The sequence below is a fragment of the Manduca sexta genome, chromosome 4 (assembly GCF_014839805.1).
Source record: "Manduca sexta isolate Smith_Timp_Sample1 chromosome 4, JHU_Msex_v1.0, whole genome shotgun sequence".
NCBI classification, from domain to species: domain Eukaryota; kingdom Metazoa; phylum Arthropoda; class Insecta; order Lepidoptera; family Sphingidae; genus Manduca; species Manduca sexta.
In genome coordinates, this window is record NC_051118.1 from 1,249,588 (window position 1) to 1,269,736 (window position 20,149).

At 34.3% G+C, this 20,149-nt stretch overlaps 3 protein-coding genes and 4 non-coding genes across 9 annotated transcripts; 4 read left to right on the forward strand and 3 right to left on the reverse strand.

Moving 5' to 3' along the window:
- The first annotated feature begins 211 nt into the window (after positions 1-211).
- On the forward strand, positions 212-8,989 carry LOC115456048. Of its 3 annotated transcripts, none has more exons than XM_030184905.2 (8): positions 212-393; positions 1,507-1,878; positions 4,049-4,117; positions 4,778-4,924; positions 5,416-5,502; positions 5,792-5,929; positions 6,068-8,404; positions 8,685-8,989. In XM_030184905.2, the coding sequence occupies exons 1-8, from the start codon at positions 327-329 to the stop codon at positions 8,840-8,842; spliced, it is 3,375 nt and encodes a 1,124-aa protein (XP_030040765.1). In that variant the 5' UTR covers positions 212-326; the 3' UTR covers positions 8,843-8,989. The 3 variants fall into 3 exon arrangements, with proteins under 3 accessions (XP_030040765.1, XP_030040767.1, XP_030040768.1); XM_030184907.2 differs by lacking the exon at positions 1,507-1,878 and adding an exon at positions 871-1,230 and having other exon boundaries at positions 215-393; XM_030184908.2 differs by lacking the exons at positions 5,792-5,929; positions 6,068-8,404; positions 8,685-8,989 and adding an exon at positions 5,624-5,694 and having other exon boundaries at positions 217-393.
- An 81-nt stretch (positions 8,990-9,070) lies between these two features.
- Positions 9,071-11,671, reverse strand: LOC119190588. The gene is made up of 3 exons (XM_037442828.1): positions 11,652-11,671; positions 9,646-11,117; positions 9,071-9,198 (listed from the first exon to the last, which is right to left on the reverse strand). Exons 2-3 carry the CDS (start codon positions 11,030-11,032, stop codon positions 9,116-9,118), a joined length of 1,470 nt encoding a protein of 489 aa, XP_037298725.1. The 5' UTR covers positions 11,033-11,117; positions 11,652-11,671; the 3' UTR covers positions 9,071-9,115.
- Positions 11,660-15,358, reverse strand: LOC119190328. Its single transcript, XM_037442058.1, has 6 exons — positions 15,238-15,358; positions 14,377-14,589; positions 13,941-14,000; positions 13,139-13,282; positions 12,355-12,543; positions 11,660-11,973 (listed from the first exon to the last, which is right to left on the reverse strand). The coding sequence occupies exons 1-6, from the start codon at positions 15,356-15,358 to the stop codon at positions 11,660-11,662; spliced, it is 1,041 nt and encodes a 346-aa protein (XP_037297955.1).
- On the reverse strand, positions 13,538-13,609 carry Trnad-guc. The gene has a single exon. It is a non-coding gene; the product is annotated as a tRNA-Asp (tRNA).
- Trnad-guc lies at positions 14,913-14,984 on the forward strand. The gene has a single exon. It is a non-coding gene; the product is annotated as a tRNA-Asp (tRNA).
- An 886-nt stretch (positions 15,359-16,244) lies between the features above and the next one.
- Trnad-guc lies at positions 16,245-16,316 on the forward strand. The gene has a single exon. It is a non-coding gene; the product is annotated as a tRNA-Asp (tRNA).
- A 1,641-nt stretch (positions 16,317-17,957) lies between these two features.
- Trnad-guc lies at positions 17,958-18,029 on the forward strand. Its single transcript has one exon. It is a non-coding gene; the product is annotated as a tRNA-Asp (tRNA).
- Positions 18,030-20,149: the final 2,120 nt, after the last annotated feature.

A 20,149-nucleotide genomic window follows, 5' to 3' on the forward strand; every position in this document is an offset into this window, starting at 1 on the left:
AATTGTGAAAGATTTAGGACCTAATTAAAGTTTTATAATTTTTATATTTCAGTTTTTTATTGGCTGTTAAGTCTTGATTCCTTAGTACATGACATAGGAAGGTATTGGTATAATAAATATTTTGAAAAAGCATTGCTATATTTACAGACGTTGCGCTTACTATGCGACGAGTTACCTCGTCAAGTCATAAACTGTACAAAACTTAAAACATTTATAATTATTGCCCTAACTCCGTCCCCCAGTATCTGTAAAACGAAGAATCAAACTCGGTCATCTATACATCGCTATAAAACCCATGAGCCGTGGCATTACCTCAGTCTTTCATCATGCGAGCGAGGCTGTTCCTGTTGGCGCTGGTCATCCTTTGTCTGACTTCAGGATGCGTGGATGCTGGTAATGTATTTATATTTCTACGTGAAGTAATATTATCGAAGTTCAAATTTAATGAATTTTATTGCAAAATTTAAAAGGTATGTTAAGTCTGCCTTCGTTGTAATACCCGCCTAGATACTGGTAAAATATAGCTTTACCATGCAATTAATGAATGAGTTTGTGTAATATTTACAGACTAAGATATTTTAATACTGCGAGGTCCTAGGCTCGATTCCGAGGTCGCAACATTTTGTTTAGAATTTCAAAAGTTATTTGCCCGGGATTGGGGCATCCAATGAGCTTGACGCCACGTAAACTGTTAATCGTAAAACCGAATAGGTTATACAATTTAGGTAAAAACGTGTGTTCGGATAACTTTAGAATGTAGTAGTATGTAAAGGAGAAAATAGAAGAAGAGAAGAATATTGTTTAAATAAGCGTAAAAATACAGTTTAATTTTTCTATACACCATCTACCTCAAACATCCACCAATTCTAGATTTCTGGTTCAACCGAATAACCCCTAAAAAAGAAGATCTGGACCGTCTTAAACTTAAATGCATTCCGGGCCGCACCGTAATCCGCGTACAAACACAAAAAGTTCAGATCGAAAAGACCTCGAGCTCTGAAGAAGATGATTACGTAGCAACTGACGGTAGAAGAACCCACATGAACTACCCTCCAAAAGACGATTTGTGTCAAGTCTGTGTGTGTTCTGTGGAGGGGAAAGACGAATACTGCAGCAAAAGACCAGCCATGAATGTCAACGAATGCATGAGGATGGCGATGCTGATGGACAGGTTTAAGAAGAATATACCTTTTGAACATGAGAGAGACCTTTCGTACAGGATTCGGAGAGGTGGGTCGGTGGCAGATACGAGAAATTCAAAGTGCAACGTGAGGTGGTGCAATGGTGCTAATCAAATATATTTATAGGGTTATAAATTGACGTTAATATTTGCCGTAACTATGTCAATCGTTTTAGATGTACTGATTTAGAAGATATTTTAGGGAAAAAGTAAAGCGAATTCTCACCGTGTTTACTTGGTAAAGTCTTTAAAATTATGCAATTTTATCCTTAATCTTTAGGCTAATTAAGTTCTTTTTACTCAACGCAAGCCATCTAACCTGACAGACTACATCTGGCACAACGACGAGATCCCGTACGAGGCCAAAGCCCGTTGCAGACGCGGCCATTCCTACTACAGTAACAGCATTAATGCTAACGACACCGACATTGACGTCGCCTCTGAGATCGAAAGTCTCCTTGACTATTCCAATCGGGACATCTGCTATTATTGCGTCTGCGCTGTCCACGGAAGAGGAGCAGGCTGCATCAGTAGAAGCCCTTGGTTCTGCGAATACTATAGGGTTATCAGAGAAGGCGGTGCTGCCAGGGATATGTACAGACAGACGTTCCAACAAGACAGGCCGACGTATTTCAGGCAGTTGTCGTATCGGTTGAGAAGGACCATGGATACTGGCATGTTTGATTTGCTAGAGACTGGTAGGTTTGGTTTGGATGAAATTGTGTTTTTTTGGTGATGTGTTTAGGTTTTTTCTAATTGTGTGGGGGATAGGATATTGAAAAATAAACTCTTAAAAATTAATTGTGTTAAATTGGAATTAATAAATAATGCTAATTATTTGTGTTTCGAGAACAGATCATTTTGTAATTAAGCTCAAAAGGTAGTAGTGGAGGTAAGCAGGCGAATACGTCGTCGTATTCATTGACACTTAGCCCTATTTAGTAAAACTCGAATTTCATAACGAGCAATTACTTATAAATTTTGACTAACTTGAAAGAGAACCCGAGTTAGCAACAACTTCATAGACTAAGTAGACTGTCATTAGAATAATGAGTGACATTAGGAGGTTATTAAGCCAGCTTGGAATGTAACCAATATGAATAGCCAAGTAGACGATGCGAAGAAAATCGATCATAATGAGATATACCTGTATATGCGATGATTGGATTTTAATGGCACCAATTCGTCGAAGATTTCAAATGATTCGACACAATATTATGTACTTCAATTTGCGAGGACACGAAGTCAAAGTTAAGACAACAAATCTGGTACTAAAGAGAGAAACACCACAAAAATAACAGCAAGAGTTGAACGAGAATGAAATGAAAACGATCGCGGCATGTTTATATTATCAGTGTTTTAATATCAATTATTGAGATAATTAAAATAGGTATAAATAAAATAATTCCCCTTCCTCGCCACCGGAGGGAGATTATTGTTTTTTATATGTATTGATATTTAGAAGATATATATGAAAAAGTAAGAGATACCTTTAAAAATGCACAGTATAACTATAATTATATTACAAAAATAAGTTATTATTGAATGTGACGTGAAGTGTTGTGTGACAAAGTGATTGTAACAAAATTAATTTTAGATTAAACAATTTAACCTCTAAAAGTTTTATTTAACCTCTGTCGTTTCCTGCAAGCCAATCTTGCTGTCTGCCAAATTATTCCAGATTTCTATATGTTATTGACTAAAGATTGGTCTTGCAGGAGGGGACACGTTGTGCTGTGGACATCCAGATGGTCATCGAAGAAACTTTCACAACCAAGTGAGGAACAAAATACGACAGCTGAAGAAGAAAGTTCCGAAGGAGAACCTCCTTTCTGGAGCACCTGGAGGAGATTATGTTGATTTCATTGTTAATAATGATTAATGCGATGATGCAATGGAGGATTTTAATGATGATATAATTGATTTTATGGTTAACAATTGAAGATATAGAAATGAAATTGCAATGGAAATTAAAATAACGAAGGGAAATTTAATTTTATAGTTTGATGTTTTAAATGAAATTGTTTCGACAGTAAAAAAAATGTGTTATTACTTTTTTTATTATGTTAAAGTGAAGTGCCGTGTTTTGTATTTTTATAAATAAAATATTTCTACGTATTTGTTGTGTATATTTTACTGTTACATACTTACGACAGATTTCAACATAAATAAACAACAAAAAACATTAATAGATAACGTTAATATTGGGGATAGAAATATGGAGACGCCACAAATACATGAAATTATTTTTGAATGGAGTTTTAGGGAAATATGAAATACGAAATAATCTGTTGTGGGAGAACAATTTTTCAAATCTTTATAAATTACTAATAATGTTGTGATAGTATACTTTTTTTTAACATCAATGGATGTCGTAGATGAGTTATTGCACCGATGATAAACCGCACGCCTTTATACTGCACCACCTCACGTTGGCATTTTTTATTATGATTTATCCGCACTGATTTTGAACACTTTTTTCCACACTTGTGTATATTTATAAGGATAATATTCAGTTGTATGGCTCATGCGATTTGTTTTAGTTACTATTTAAGGGTAATTATAAGGGAAAACTGTATGACAGACTATGAAGAAAGTTACTTTTTAATTTGGGATGGCTTAATAAAACTACAATGAAATTGATGTGAAATTATGAGACGATTAATAAGAGACAGCGTCCGTTAAAAACATAAGAAAAAAAAAATTAAGCTGATTCATTTACATAATAAAAAAATTGTCAGTGTACTTATTTGAAATAAGATGCAATTAGTAATAGGAATATGTTTGAAAATTTATTTCAACATTGAAGTAAAGCAATAGTATTTAGTAAAGCTGATCGATTTGCTTTAAATCAACTTCACATTACAGTGGGAACTGCGCCTGGAGGTCCTAAAAAATGTATACCTTTTGTATCGGAGTATACTGATTGCACTGACGGTGAGTCATACATAATTATTTTAAAGGTTAAAAGTTTTCATTACAGAATTTACGTAAGATTTTTGCTAGGTAAGTTAAAGTGAGAGAGTAATGCTACTTTATTTGTTAAATATGGAAAGAATGTATTTGCGAACTGGTGAACATAGGCTTTACTTTGCCTGAGATTAATATTTTTATTGTAGCTTTCGTAGAGATTATTGGAGGACCAAAAAATATCCATTCTCCAATGTTTTCTTCATCCTCAATACTTTTCTTTTAAAGTGGAGATTACACCGATGGGTTTCATAAAATTGCGGTGTCTGGGTTCCTTGGAACCCATTCGAAAATTTGCATATTTTCGGCCTTAAGCAATTTCTGTGTGCCATTTGTCATTTTAAAGCTAGTAAGTTGAAGTGGCAATCGCTTGGCTACATATATCGTAGAACAGATAACCGCTGGAGTAAGCGTGTTCTAGAGAGGAGACCGCGTCTTGGCCAACGTAGCGTGGGACGCTCGCTGGCCAGATGGCGAGACGACTTGTACAAGAGGTCCAGAAGCGACGAGATGCATAAAGCTGCAGACCGGTCTCTGTGGCGTACCTTGGGAAAGGCCTATATCCAGCAGTGGACTGCAACGGGCTGACAATTTGATGATTTGACATTTTCACGATTTTGTTCTTAGAGAACCAATGTTCGGGATGTACGAAGTGCACGTGCACTGTAGAAGGCACCTGGTCTTGTACGAATGTCAATAAATGTGAAGACATGTTCCGGAGCACTCCTGTTGATGACAATGACATTGAGACTGCCTTGCTAATGATGGATAGTGGTGAGTTAACATGATAATCATTTTACTTTATATGTTATGAAGATGTTATTGATGACATAGTCGCAGAATACGGCCCGCTTCAAATAGGTCGATCTGGAAATCTTTGGGGGAGGCCCAGGTTTAGCAGTGAACATCCGGCGGCTGATGATGATAATGATTGATGACATTTTTGTTTATTCGGAATCCGCAAAGTTAGCCTATTGAATCTGATGGTAGGGCTATGGGTTCAGTCAGAATGTCGACTGTCGAGAGATCACCTATCGATAGTCAACATATTTATGCCTATTAGACCATCAACATTCCATTGAGGGATGTATTTCTCTACCTGCATGAGTATTTTTATAAATTTATGATATAACGCATCAAGTTACGTGTAATGAATCTCTATGGTTCAAATAATAGAAGAGCTATCTATTTATGTTATTTATTATGTACAATTATCTTTATGCATGTTTGAAAGTTTCTATATGAGAACCTTTTGACACTTCCAGAGATGAAAAGAGAAAGAAAGAAGAAGGCTACGTCTTCAAATTTCCCGTTCGTGCCGCAGCCGACGACACAAAATAGTGTTTTAATAGGTAGCCCATTAATTTTTATAGAAATCTATTTCTTTTTTTATTAAATTTTCTTTGTTCAGTCTAGTTACTTTGTCTAGCGCTTTATTTTGAAATAATATTCTTTTTGTTTTATCTTTTTCAGGTTATATTCTAGCTGTACCTAAACACCGTTAATCGCACTGTATTTTTTATTTAACATGCACTTTTTTTGCACAAAGTTCTTTTATTTTTGACTTACTTCTTTAAAAAGGTGAGTGTTAATTTTTTTATATTAAAGTTGAGAAAGATATTATATAAGTTAATGTTTCAGAGAAAGATGATAATCATAAAATCAATATAGCCGATGAAATCATGGATTTAATGCGACCCAAGAGATCCGTGGATAGGCTTAAAGAAAATAATAATCATTCAGTCATGTTTTATCATACATTGGATGAAGTTAATGAAGGTAATGCTGTTTTGTTATAACATTGAATTATATTCTTTAATATTTTTGAAAAATAACGTAAGACAGTTAATTTGATAAAAGCGGGTTCTTAGAAAAACTTTAATACATACAAATTTAAATTATTTTTTAAATCCACAGACACGTTAAAAAATACAAACGAATCTGGTACAGTGAAAGCCAGGAAACTAAATGTAGATTTACCCAAACTATCAAGAAGAGCTGGCGTCTTGCTAAACGATAATACTTCGAACCCATTGCACATAGAATATAATAAAGCAGACATGTACCCACACATAAATGATAATAAAATAGATGCCTCACCTCACCGTGAAGATAAATATGATATTCACGAAGTAATAGGAAACTACAGTCAAAGGCATAAAGACAGGGAACTTTCTAAAGTGATTGTAAAAGAAATGAAAAGTGGTGTTGAAACTATTGGTGATAAAAATGCTCCGGTAATGTCTAACGTGTCGTTTACACCAGAAAACGAGACGTTTGCAGCAATGACGTATATTGCTGGCAATCTTTTAAATAAATTATGGAACATGGAGACAGATTCCAGTGAAACAATTGAAACTGAAGTTTTAAAACATGAGAAAATTGCTGAGTTATTAGATTTGTTTAAAGAACCATTAACTATAAACCAGGAAATGTTATTGAAAAATGCAATTGAACAATTATCTACCGCTATTGATAAAAATAAAGATATTAGGAATGTATCTTTATGTGAACAATTGGGAGAGGTTAAACAGTTCTTGAACCGTTCTAATTTAGGTGCAGAAAAGAAAACAAAAGAGTGTGATAAAGAAAAAACAGATGCAAAAGAGGTTATTGGTAATGTTAATAATGTAATTAATTTAGTCAAGAAACTTCAATATATACAGTCACATATGGAAACAATCTCTAAAGACCAAAGTGGAAATATACAAAAAACACCAAATAATGAGTTTTCTGGAGTAATTAAGGGCGTGAAAACGTCAGATAATTCGTTTGGAGGAGTTTTGGGTCAAATAATTAGACTACTTTTACCAGTGAATGCTAATAAAAGATTAACTAATAGGATGAAAAAACTAAATATTTTCGAAAAAGATTACGACTTTAATAATAGATTCAAAAATATTTTCCATATTGCTCTAGGAAATATTACAATGACAATTAAAGACAAAATTATTTTAGATTATCTAACTCACATTGAGAATAGCCCTGATTGTTTATTACATGAAAAAAAATCAAAGACTAAATTCAAGCCAGTGCCTAGTATAGAAGGAAATATACTACTGAATTTATCTGAGTTCTTCAAAATGAAATCGTTAACTGATTTATTACAATTGGTAGGGTCAGGAAAAGTAAATGGTACAAAAACTTTAGAAAAGAAACAAATTATTTTACGTAGCTCAGAATCTACTACCAAACAACCAACGAGCACTGAGGCTTATACAGCTAAGACAACAGATGCAACAATTAGCGCATCAAATAAACTAGCAGCTACTAAAGCAAAACTTAAAGCTCATTTAAAGACAATTTTAGAAGATCTAGTAGAGATGCAAAATGCTAGGGGATTACCGAAAAACAGTGATATAAAAATAACTGACGTACTTCCTTGCATTTATAACATTTTGAATGCAGATAAAGCGGTACAAAGAAATGAACAACAAGAACCAGCAGATAAATTGTCAAGCATTTTCAATAATTTGAAAAGGGAATTAAAATACGCATCTTATCGGAGAAGTAGTCCAGCCACTGAAAGACCTAAATCAGCAATAGTATGGGAGAGATTAGTAAGAAGTTTAAATCAAAAGCAAAAGACGACTCGAAGAAATATGGATCAGAAAGCACCTAAATCTGTCAATGAATTGAAAAAAATGATGGATGATCGAGAAGCTGGTTCTAATACATATAAAAATATTGCAATTTTGGCAGACATTCCGGCCGCTGATAGATTGACTTTACTAAAAACCCTTGACGTTGATGTGAAAAAGTATATTACAGTTTTGGAAAACATTAAGGTTTCTTTAGAAGCTGGCGTTATACCTGGAAATAAGATTAGTGAATTCAACGAATTTGTTGATAACGTGGCAAATAATATTAACATAAATGGAAAAGTGATTCAAAAAATAAACAAATCTAAGTTCAGTACTATACTGAATACGGATTTGAGGAAACGAAAATTAAATAAATTAAGTTATAGCCAAGCATCGGCCCAAGTATTTTCACTACCCAAAGAACCAGTTGCCTTCAATACTAAAATAACTAGAGATCAAATAATTAATCAACTTATTAAAAATCGTATTAATATGTATATCAGGATAAAAGAAGCCGAAGGTCATGATCTAAGAGATGATATCAACTATGATATTGCTAAAAAGATTCAAGGGTATTTAGAATTAGGTAATTATGGACTCGCGAGGGAAATGTACAATATATTTGCAAATCGGCAGAGGCAAATTGAAGGACCTCCAGAAGTGTATCCGGGTAAGTTCTAAGTTTAATTTAACCTTATATATTTCTAATTCGGTCTCATAATTATAACAAATCCTTATGATATTATTGATGTTTTATGACTTATTGATTTTTGCATATCGACTATATCAATACTGAAATTTTTGAAACTTGAAAATTATTTTAATGTGCCTATTTCGTGCTTTACGTGAGTTTAATCTTTAATTCTTACTCGTATGATGTTTATTTTCTAACGTTTTATATTATAATACGCATCTCGAATTATATTTCATAAACATTCTATTGTTTTCAGAACCTGTCCCTAATCATACCAAATATTCTGGACAATTATCTATTCTGGATAAGGAACCATTAATACAATTTGAAGAGCCAAGGACGAGAAGAGTCGGTTCGCCAAACCAGAGCCATCTCCTTCAACAACTAATCAACATGAAGAACTTGAGAATTTGAACGAATATTTTCTTATTGATATTCAAATATTTATAATTTTGTATTTTTGCATTAATTTTGGATATAATATTTTGTATTAATTCGTCATTTTATTTGTGCCCTGAGTAACCTATGTAGAAAATTTGAACTTGCAGAAAACCAAAACACGATAAAATGTTAAGTTGTACAGCAATATATTATAAAAGTGTATATAAATAAAATAAAATCAATTCCAAATTGTAATTTATTAGTAAAGATCTAAATGAAGGTTAAAATTAACATTTACTAGTAAAATTATATATTTGTACGTGATTTAGACGTATTCGGATTTGCAGTTAATTTTGATTTCGTTGTAGTTGTAACGGTATTAGAATGCTCTGAAAACATAAAAATAATACATAAGTGGAATATATTATAACACTATGGAATATTATATTAGGACTGCCTCGGTGCAGTAGTTTAATGCTTACGCGGTATGAGTATGACTACAGAGCTGCCGACTTGCGTACGAATCTTGGGTCCAAAGTCCAAACATAATTATGTCTGGGTTTTTCCATCTTAAAAATTACTCAGTCGCAGCCCGGAGTCAGAAGGTTGCTGGTATGAGAGTGAAGGAATAGAGAGTGCATCTGTGTATTGCGCACACACTTGTGCACTATAATATCTCCTGCGTACCTGGCTGATCTTAGTGGGGATTGGCCGCTGAGCTGGTAGCCGAAACACGGCTGGGAGGGATTCATTACATATCTCGTAATGTATTCTGGCCACAAATCTCAATTATTCTTACAAAAAGATTTTCACGGGGAAATTTAATCAATACTTACTTTTTTGTTTTTCACGTGTTTTGGACTTCTTCGCAGCTATAACTGGTTTAACTTTACCCCTTAAATACTTAGGAAGTATGTTTTTCATATGACTTTTATAATTGTCATCTCGTGCGAATCTTTTATCTCTCGGAACTAAGTTCAATTTACTTTGCCATTTCCTCATGGTGTCCTCAAATTCCATATATCTCCGCCTGGTAAGTTCATCAATCTTCTTCTTTGCCAATCCTTTTACTATCTCTTTCTTTGGCACCTTTTTCTTTAACAAGCCAACGATATCGTTTTTGGACGATCTTAATATCTTTTTAAGCTTCTTTAAAAATGATTCTTTTTGGACCTGTTTAGTCACTTCCACATTCTTCAGGTTCTTGATTTGTCTATTTTTATGTAAATTTATGATAACTTTGACTTTTTCGTTTATTGCTTTCAGCCCTTTGTTTATTCTATCCATAATTTCTCCACCTAAGTTACCTTCTATTAATATCATTCTTCGGTTATAAGCAAAGTCTAATAATGCCAGTGCATCGTTCATTTTGGTGATATCGATTGATAATATGAGATGCAGTAGTTTCATGGCATGTAATCTATCGTGGATTGGGGTTTGTGCTACAATATCTGTCATTCTGGGCCATTCAGTACCAATTTTCTTTATATCATTGGTTAAATTGTATTCTGGGTCAAATACTCTCAGTCCTATTACTGAGAATTCGTCTATATAATTGTTTTTAATAACTCTTTGAATAATTTTTCTTGATGTTGGCGAAAGGGAAGCCAATGCGTTACTTTCAGGCAAATTTTTGTCAATAACTTTTAAAATATTAACCATTTCAGTAACTAAGGTTTTTTTAGTTGCATCATTCTTTGTATCGGCAGGCGTACGTCGACTATTTAGGTTTTCAACATCCGATTTCTTTTCTTTGTAATTCAATTTAGCTTGGTTTCGTACGTAACGTTTCATGGCACGCAGTAATATTTTTAAGTCTACAGGAATATGCGCTTCTCCTTTTAGTTTTTGTATACCAGCAATATCTCTTATAACCTCATAAATATCTCGTTTCAGTTTTAATAAATATTTCTGAAGTAAATTCTTGTCGCTTCTTCTAAATTCATTTTCTAACTCCGGCGCTATTTCAAAGTTGTAAATAGATATAGTTGAGTTCGTATCATTATACCTATTTTCTTTAACACTTGTTTCAAACGAATTGTTATAAGTTCTCATAATTTTTATTAAGTTTTCGCTAACTCGGAGTAATTCTTCCAATTCTTTTTGTTTATCGTTAATTATATTACTTAATGGTAGCAGGACATTATTTCGTAATTCATTGACGTTGTTGGTAATGTTTTCTTTTTCTGTACTTATTTTTTTAATCGAGGTATCTCTTTTCATGATATTTTTGAGCCAAGTACAAAATTATCAATGTAATCTAATGCAGTATCTATCATGTTTATTTTATTGTCAGTTTCCGTGTAATCTGTTATAATATAAATATTAAATTGAGTAATTTTTTAAAACTAAATACAAAGGAGACTCAGTCCCCACAAGCTCGGGTCGGATGTTATATAATAGATACACATAAGATTTTTAAGTATGGATTGAGGTATATGCCCCTGTAGTATATAGGGTCCTTTTGACATTGCGTTTGTGAATGAACCCCCGTATTTATACTCTCGAAAATAACATTTTATAAGAAGTTATTCGAACTGTAGATGGAATATAAACAAGTGTAAGTTTTAAACAAAATAAGCATTAATAAAACGCAGTTTAATGTTTTGCGTCCAAATATCAATACTCTTAGAGAATACAGTCAGATACATCCGTTCACTCGCCATATTCACACTAAACTACAAAAGGACCAAGCAATCTGAAAAGCAAAACCGAGATGTTTGATGCTAACATTCATTATTCATGGCTGATTTGGAATATTGTTAGCAGAGGTAAAAAAGAGTTGTGGTTTCATTTATTAACGCAATATCACAATGACCCTGTCTAAGACTTAACAACGTACCGGTCCAGTTAGTTGTAAAATTTCTTGATTCTTTTAGCTGATTCTAGTAAATCAATAACTATGTCTGTTTCTTCAGCTGGTTTAGGCGGAGCATAATTGTTCTCCCATTCTTCATTCCCAGGTGTGTTAGTAGTAATGTCTGTTGCATTATCTTCATCAAATATCATGTAATCAAATGTTGTAGAATCATTGTGTTTATCTAGAGGTTTTCTACGAGAGTAAGTTTTGCTATCAACTGCGATGTTGTTTAGCACTTCTTCAAAATCTAGATAGTCTACTCTAGCACTAGTTTCTGGGCTTGTTTTGGTTCGTGTGGTGGTTTCTGTAAGATGAAGTGGATTTTAGTGCAGTTATAAGATTTAACATAACAATATTTTATACGGTAAGTAAGGTTCGTTATATTGCCATTGGCGTTTGATTCCTTTACACCTGTTGGTAATTGGAGTAGCGTTCAGATAGTGTGTCGACTGACGGAATATGGTCATCCCTCGCGAGTCTACGTAGTTATGCTGGCCTGTGTGGATTTAGATATACACATGCTGTTCCCGGAACGCGACACATTGATGTGAACCACTAAGCGGGATAAAGATAGTGAGATGAAATTTTACGTTTAAGATTTAGTTTGTTTATACAATTTATAATAGTTATAGTAAATTTAGGTGCCTTGAATTTATAAAAAAAAATATTATAATAATTGTCTTACCTGTAAATGAAGTAATATTATTTATATTTTCAGTAGCCGATGAGATAGCACTGTTTTGTGTTGTTTCTTTTGAGTTTAAAGGTGGTACTCCAAACATCCATTGTGAAATTTGTGCAAAACTTATTTTATTCGTGGTCAGTTTGTTTAGATTTTCCTCTGTGTTCCGTTTTGTCCTCTTGTTAGTTTGAGCTGTGAATTTTTTGGGGTTTCTTATATTTTATTAGTGATTTTATTTAAGCCATGACAAAAGCGTGCGCATTATTATTCGTAAAATGTGTTATTGGCACAATAATCCTTATAATATTTACTCTTAATTTAGAAGATATTTGTTAAAGAGAACTCCACTGAGAAACTATTAAATCCAAAATAACAACACACAATTTTTCCAGCTTTAAGGGTTTGTTTCTTTCTGAGTAAATACTATTATTAAAGTCACACTAATAAAATGTATGCTCTCAAATATCTGGCAAAATATGGCTGTTCACTATGAAAAAGGCTCTAATACTTGTTTATTATATTATTTTACTAGCTGACCCGACAGGCGTTGTCCCGTCTTAACTATGAATTTGCAGCGCGCATTCTGTCAATCGCTGACAGTTATTTCAAATAATTGACAGTTCTATAAAATTAATATTAAGTTTTCTTAAATTTTCAAATTTTCCGCGCAATAACAAACACTACAAAAAAAATAGTGAAGTCGGTCCTGCCGTTCACGCGTGATGGCGTGACCAAGGGAAATAGGGATTCATTTTTATATATAGATTTAAATCATGGATAAACCTACCGTTCATAAGATTCTCAATGATGAAGACTAGCATGCGATGGTCGATGTCGGTGACGACGTCAGCTCGGCACCGGCTCACCGTGGTGCAGTTCCAGCTGCCGCTAAGGTCACAGCTGCAAGTCTTGCAACCGACACATATGTTTTCTGAGATTGAAAATATAAGAATGAACTTTCTCTTAAAATTAAGTCCCGAAAAGGAAATGTTATAATACCAGCTGTCCATTGCTCAACACGGGCCTCCTTAGTCCTCTACTATTGACAGGGTTTTGCCTTTAGACCACCACGCTCGCTTAGTGCGGATTGGTAGACTACACACACTTTCAGATAAGTTACAAAGATATAAAGAATATTTTTTAAAATAAGGGTAAACATTAAAAAAAATGAAAATTTAAAAGGTTTCTCTCCGGCGGGGAATCGAACCCCGGTCTCCCGCGTGACAGGCGGGGATACTGACCACTATACTACCGAAGACTTGTTAAATGAGACATATTAAATAATCGTATCACAATGCAGCCACAAGATGCAATTCGTATTACAAGATTACATAATAATTTTATACGGCAAAGTGAGATTACTGCATTTAATGATTAGGGAGTAGGGGCAAGATAGATCGACAGACGAGAGATCACAACTCAGGCAATTTTATTTTATTTTATTATGCCCGCCTGTTTGAAGCCAGATATACACGGGCTGATCCCGAAACGCGACTAACTTATATAGGCCAGTATGGAAGGTCTGAGCAGATATAAATATCCTATGTACAATCATCTAGGAGTAGACCGAAGGATCTAATATTACTTACCTTTAGTGCAATCCGTATATTGAGATACTAGTGGTATACATTCAGTGTTGGCATCAGATGCTGTAACAAATATGATAATTTCAAATGATTAATTTGGTAAAAATCCTCATTAATTTTCCACCATTTTAAGATTTCATTATTAGTCTCAGAAGGTATCACTATAAAAGTCTGCATTCATTTTGTGCTAGGCATCCGTAAATCCTAAATTATAGTCCTTAAAGCTTTAAGTCTCTAAATACGTCTAAGAACATCTAGATTGTGAATAACCTTATTATTATTTTTGCCGCTGTATTAATATATAAATTTGCATGCTGTGGTCTCCTATAATTGAAGAGGCACGTCACATTGCTAATTGTACAAATACTACGACATTGTATTTATTATAAGCCGTGCATCCTACGTTGGAGGTCCTTAAATAAATCAATAAATAAATCACCTTTCTCCATAAACCGGTACATCAATCGATCTACTTCCTCCCTCATCTCATGATTATCAACTTCCTCGATCTTTTCTTCATGCAGTATCTCATCTGTTTCCACGTAGTACTCGCACCTTGCCTGGTTCATCTGCAGGCAGTCTTCCCCATAGCATATCTTACAAGGCTCATTGCTTCGACGATAGGGCTGATATTGAAATGAGAGCTCGGTTCCTGGAAGAAGGTATGCGTATTTTGAATAGTTTAGTATCTGAGAGTAAAGAACATTGCCAGGGTTAGCTTCAGGGTCTACGTCAGTTTTGTAGGTGTCAATGCGAGTTTCAGAGTCCGTGGCTGTGTCAATATTAGGGTCTGTCAGTGTGACGTGTAATTGGACAATGGGCAATGGCATTCGGCAAAGGGGTAAAAAGCATCAGCACACAATACGCTGTACACGATTTACATATTACAAAGGCTGCAGCAGTAATTGCATAAAACACAATTATAGTTAATAAGAGCTAAGCTAAGCTAACTTCTATTTGGCTGTTTTCCGCAAGTCTTCGGTAGTATAGTGGTCAGTATCCCCGCCTGTCACGCGGGAGACCGGGGTTCGATTCCCCGCCGGAGAGGTTTTGTTTTATTGATTTTTGCATCCTGATATATTTTGGTTCTCATAATTGTAATATAAGAATATAATAATCTTGGTATCACTGATATGAATCAATCAGAAATACAAAATTTCGCAAGAATATTTCAAGTTTGGTACAATATATTAGATCAGACAAACATTAAAGCTGGAATTCGGCAAATGATACTTCCTGCGGATGATAAACAGAAAACAATGTAAAATGCAAGTTATTCCAAAAATTGCAGTAAACTTACCGGACACGAGCGAACAGACGAGCAAGCAAGCACGCAACATGGCGGCGAAACGACGTTTAACGCGCTGTTTACTTAAGATATTGTTACCAGACGATGGGACGGATTTGGAGGAGTACCACATGTTCACGCCTTTATTGATAACGGGTTAGGTAAGGACGTAGTAAACTATTTCACAGACTTTGTCAATAGTAACATGTGATAGGCTTTATTGGTATATCTAACGCAATTTTAATTCAAAACTACTTTGATGGTTCCTTCAAAACATTTTTTTTTTCATAGATATCAACCATATTCCCCTTTCCGCTCAAACACATTGCCACTGCATTGATGAGATGACGTTGATCTATGAAAATGTAAGGTTTTGTTTATGAAACAGCGTCTAGTTAACTTTTATAGTTTTGAAAGACGAGACGAGCTTGAACAATAGAAACACCATTCAACACCTTGAATTAAAAGTATTATTTGATATTCCACTGCGCTTGCCATCCTTAGACATTGGCTACAAAGGTCTTCAAACCGGACCACAATAAGGACTACACACTGCTGCTTGGAGGCAGTAATAGAGCATAAGCTCATAAATGATTACTTAAGTTTGGCGTATTAAGTAACTCAACACATTAAATACCTACTTGAGATTTTACTCAAAGGAGAGACATATTAACAGCCAGAGATAGTAATAACACTATTTGCATTCATATGATAGAATTTGAGGTTTGGTAATTCCTTGTAGGAAAATTATGTTGCTTACTTAAGACATACATGCTTATGGCGTGGAGCAAGTGATGTAGGCAGAGTTTTTACACCAGGGTTTTCAACACAGCGCCTTATTCTTCGCCAATCTGTCACTTATGAACCACACGGAGCAAATTGGCTTAAACGTGACAAATGGATATTCAATTCAATTCAATTTTTAGATTGTGGCTCCATCGTTGGCAGACGATGATTTTGCAAATGGATATAAATTGAAAGTTAATGAACTGACATTCTAATATGTCAGTATTCTCTAGTCTTCGGTAGTATAGTGGTCAGTATCCCCGCCTGTCACGCGGGAGACCGGGGTTCGATTCCCCGCCGGAGAGAATCTTTTGACTCGTGCGAATTATATTTCCGGTATCTGATTAGCATTTTTGTTTTGTACTTAATTATTGATTTTTTGTAGCTTGCCATCTTTAATTGTTTTACGAATTATTTATTTTGGAAACAGAATGTTCCCAACGTGAAACAGCAAAAAAGTAATCTGTAAGCATTTAATATTTTATTTCGGCACTATGCATTTTTCGGGATAAAAAGATCTGTATTCCTTTAAGACCAAATATTTAATTATTCAAAGCATCTTTGGACCCTTTCCTTTCACTGTTCATCTAAGTTTCTTCATACTCAATTCCTCCACATAAATTGGGACTCAAGCTTACATCCCCTAACTCCGCACCTGCCATCGTGCTGTATTTCCTCCAATGTTTGTAAACACCCTCGCGGCGGCACGGCAGCTCGCTCGTCTAATCAGTCGATCATCGAATTTGACCATGTTACCGTTGTTGCTGTTACTTCAGGCTTACACTGCAGGTAAGTTCTATAACGGAGCTCAAACGAATTGTGGAAAATAATGCGTAATAACAATCGACCAATAATATACGTCTATGAAAGGAAAGCAGATGCTGGTGTTCTTGAATGTATGACATTGTAGCCAGTGTAACTACTGGACATAATAAGACTTAGCATCTCAAGTCTCAGGATGGCATTGGAACACCGAACAATACTTTGTAATTCAAGACATTGGATGGTGTTTCTACTCTTTATGGGCGGTCGTATTACTTACCATCAGGCGAACAGCAAGTTAGTCTCGGCATTCACAGCAATAAAATAAGAATATCTGATGATGCATGATGAAATATAGGCAAATACTGCACTAAATCTTTTATAAGACATTACAGTATTGAAAACATGAAAGTGTAAAGGAAATAGTTATCTGGAATGATGTGGGATATTGCATTCTTCGGTAGTTAGTATAACCTGGTTTTTCTTACTGACCACTGACTACTAAATACTGACTAGTGACTTGACCTAAAGAACATCACTAAGGAATCGATAGGATTTACCATAATTGTGTGTACGGTTGTGTCTGCCAGGGGATCAATTGAAGTAGACTAAGAAGTACTATCCAGAGCCTGCTAAGAGACCACCTTTATGAAATGTGAAGTCATTGCCTTCTCCAATGGGATACAATAGTTATGTAGATGCGAGTCGATGCTGTTGTTATCCATTTGGATTTATCTTGTTCTCCATCCGTTACTTCTTCGCGCCTCGATACCTCATCTAATAATGTTTCAGAACTGTGTCAGTTTTATTGTGAGATCTAAGGATTTCTTCTGGACTAGCATGTGGAGTGAAGTCTTGTCAGTCGCCAAGCAGATGCAAAGCACTGTAGTTTTGGTTATCCAGTGTTATTATTAATCATGAGACTTGTAATGTTTCTATGTAGATCGAAGTTGTAATGTTGGTGATCATTATATGATGCTATTCACAACCAAGCGACTATTCTTGTGATTAAGTTTTATAAAATTAGTTTTGTATTATTTTACTGGTAAAGAAAATATTATTGTCTGGTTTCAGATCATGGTTTATGGAATCTTAGGATTTTTTTTAATAATTATTTTTTTTATTTTATTACTATTATATCATAATTGATTATTTATATAACTAAATTTGTCAGTATTTTCAAGTCTTCGGTAGTATAGTGGTCAGTATCCCCGCCTGTCACGCGGGAGACCGGGGTTCGATTCCCCGCCGGAGAGAACCTTTGTAAAACCTGTCCTGCGGTAGCAATTTTTTACAATTTATAATATTAAAATAAAATATTTTTAACTTGCGATGGGACCATCAATGAATGCTCGCCGTGTCTCTGGGAATACGAATCTGTCCTTACCAGCAATAATACTCAAATATTAGCTAATATTTACAACTATTGGAAACATTAGTTATCTACTTCCTATCATAGTGACATCATACAATTTTATATTACTAGCTGATTCGACAAAACTTGTTCTGTTTAACTATGAATTTGCAGCGCGCATTCTGTTAATCGCTGAAATTATTTTTCTTAAATTTTCTAACGTTCCGCTCCACTTCCTTCATTTTCTTTCATAAGATCCTTCTCCTGACAATACCAAACAGAACAAAAAAAATTGTGAAATCGGTCCAGCCGTTCACGCGTGATGGCGTGACCAAAGGAAATAGGGATTCATTTTTATATATGTAGATAAACAGCAACTCTGCAAAGTTTATAATAAGTTTACGTCTAACAGTGTTTTAAAACATTAAGAATTAAGTATAGAATTTTAATATTGTATTAAAAAGGACTTAAGTTGGCAGTTTTGTCTAATCTTTACACTTATTAAAATTAAATATTAATACATCGTTTGTAATAGTCATGATTTGGGAAGTAAATAGTCATTTTTATATGTTTTGATTGTATTCAGCATGTGTCCTAAATAAAAAAAAATTGTAAAATATAGTTTCATCAGGATAGTTTAACCTAAATAGTTTGGTAATGGATGATCTCAGTTGAATTGTTTGTTACACTTATTCGTACGTTACTCACGTCATATGAAACCTAGCTCTGTTTTAGATTACGTAACACCAACGGGTTTGTTTTGTCTGCCTTTATAATTGTTAGGCGATTGCATTTTCATTACCTTACGCGTTACTTAAAGATCTTTAGTTAAAAATTATATATTATAGTTATATTATAAGCGATAGATCCTCTGACAGATTGGCGTAGTTCTAATGACTTGGCGATTTCATTCGTGCATCGAGTTTAAATATATTTAGGCTTTAAGTATCGTTCGTTTCTGCCAGTTTGTTTGGGAAATTAGGTAGATATCTTCTTCCTAATATAATAAAAGGGAAAGTTTATGAACATTTTTGGATGTTTGTTAAGTAAAGGCAATAACAGTTTAAAGGATTAGGATGAAATTTGACAGACGGAGAGACGATGTCCTGGACTAACGCAGGCTACTTTTTATCCCGCTAATTTGTTCGTATGGGAAATAATAGAAGATTTAATCTGGTTTTTAAATAGATGGCACTGGAGTCGTACAGGTGGCGCTAGGTGCTATGAATCGTCACAGTGTTTTAGGGAATTTGATAGCAAGAAAGGCTAATCTTTATCTATATCTATATTTATAATAAATCTGTAGAGAGGTCAATTCTGTACATGAAATATATTTCCAAAATAACTATCAGGGGGTGATTAGGGATCAATACTGATGCCAAAAATGCAATTAGTAAAATTTTTGTCTGCCTGTCTGTCTGTCTGTCTGTCTGTCTGTCTGTATAACCGTTATAGAAACAAAAACTACTCAACGGATTTTAACGAAACTTGGTACAATTATTTGTCATACTCCTGTGCTGGTTATAGTATACTTTTCATCACGCTACAATTAATAGGAGCAGAGCAGTGAAGGGAAATGTTGGGAAAACGGGAGAAGTTACTCCATTTTTAAGCTTCCGTCGCGTGCAAGCTTAATGGTTAAAGCTACACAGAAATCATGTATGACGGAAATGTTCTCCTTAAAATTATGTAAAAATATCCCACCACAGCATATGTCTATCTTTTATGGTTGACTCACAATAACACGTGTAACTCCCGATAGCTTAGCAGTTCGGAGCTTTCTCATTATATTTGTCTACTCTTACGTTTATAACACTCTCAGTCATCCCTAATTATAAAAGTTAACATTATTAAATATTCCATAAAAAGAATCATAGAAATCGGTATAGAAACACCAAAGTTATACATGAAATACGCTAATAATAAGCCATCATGCGTGAATACTGAATCATGCTATAAGGATTATTTTGTATATGTCTATCTGCCATAAATATTGTAATAAAGAAAAGAAAATTGTTAACT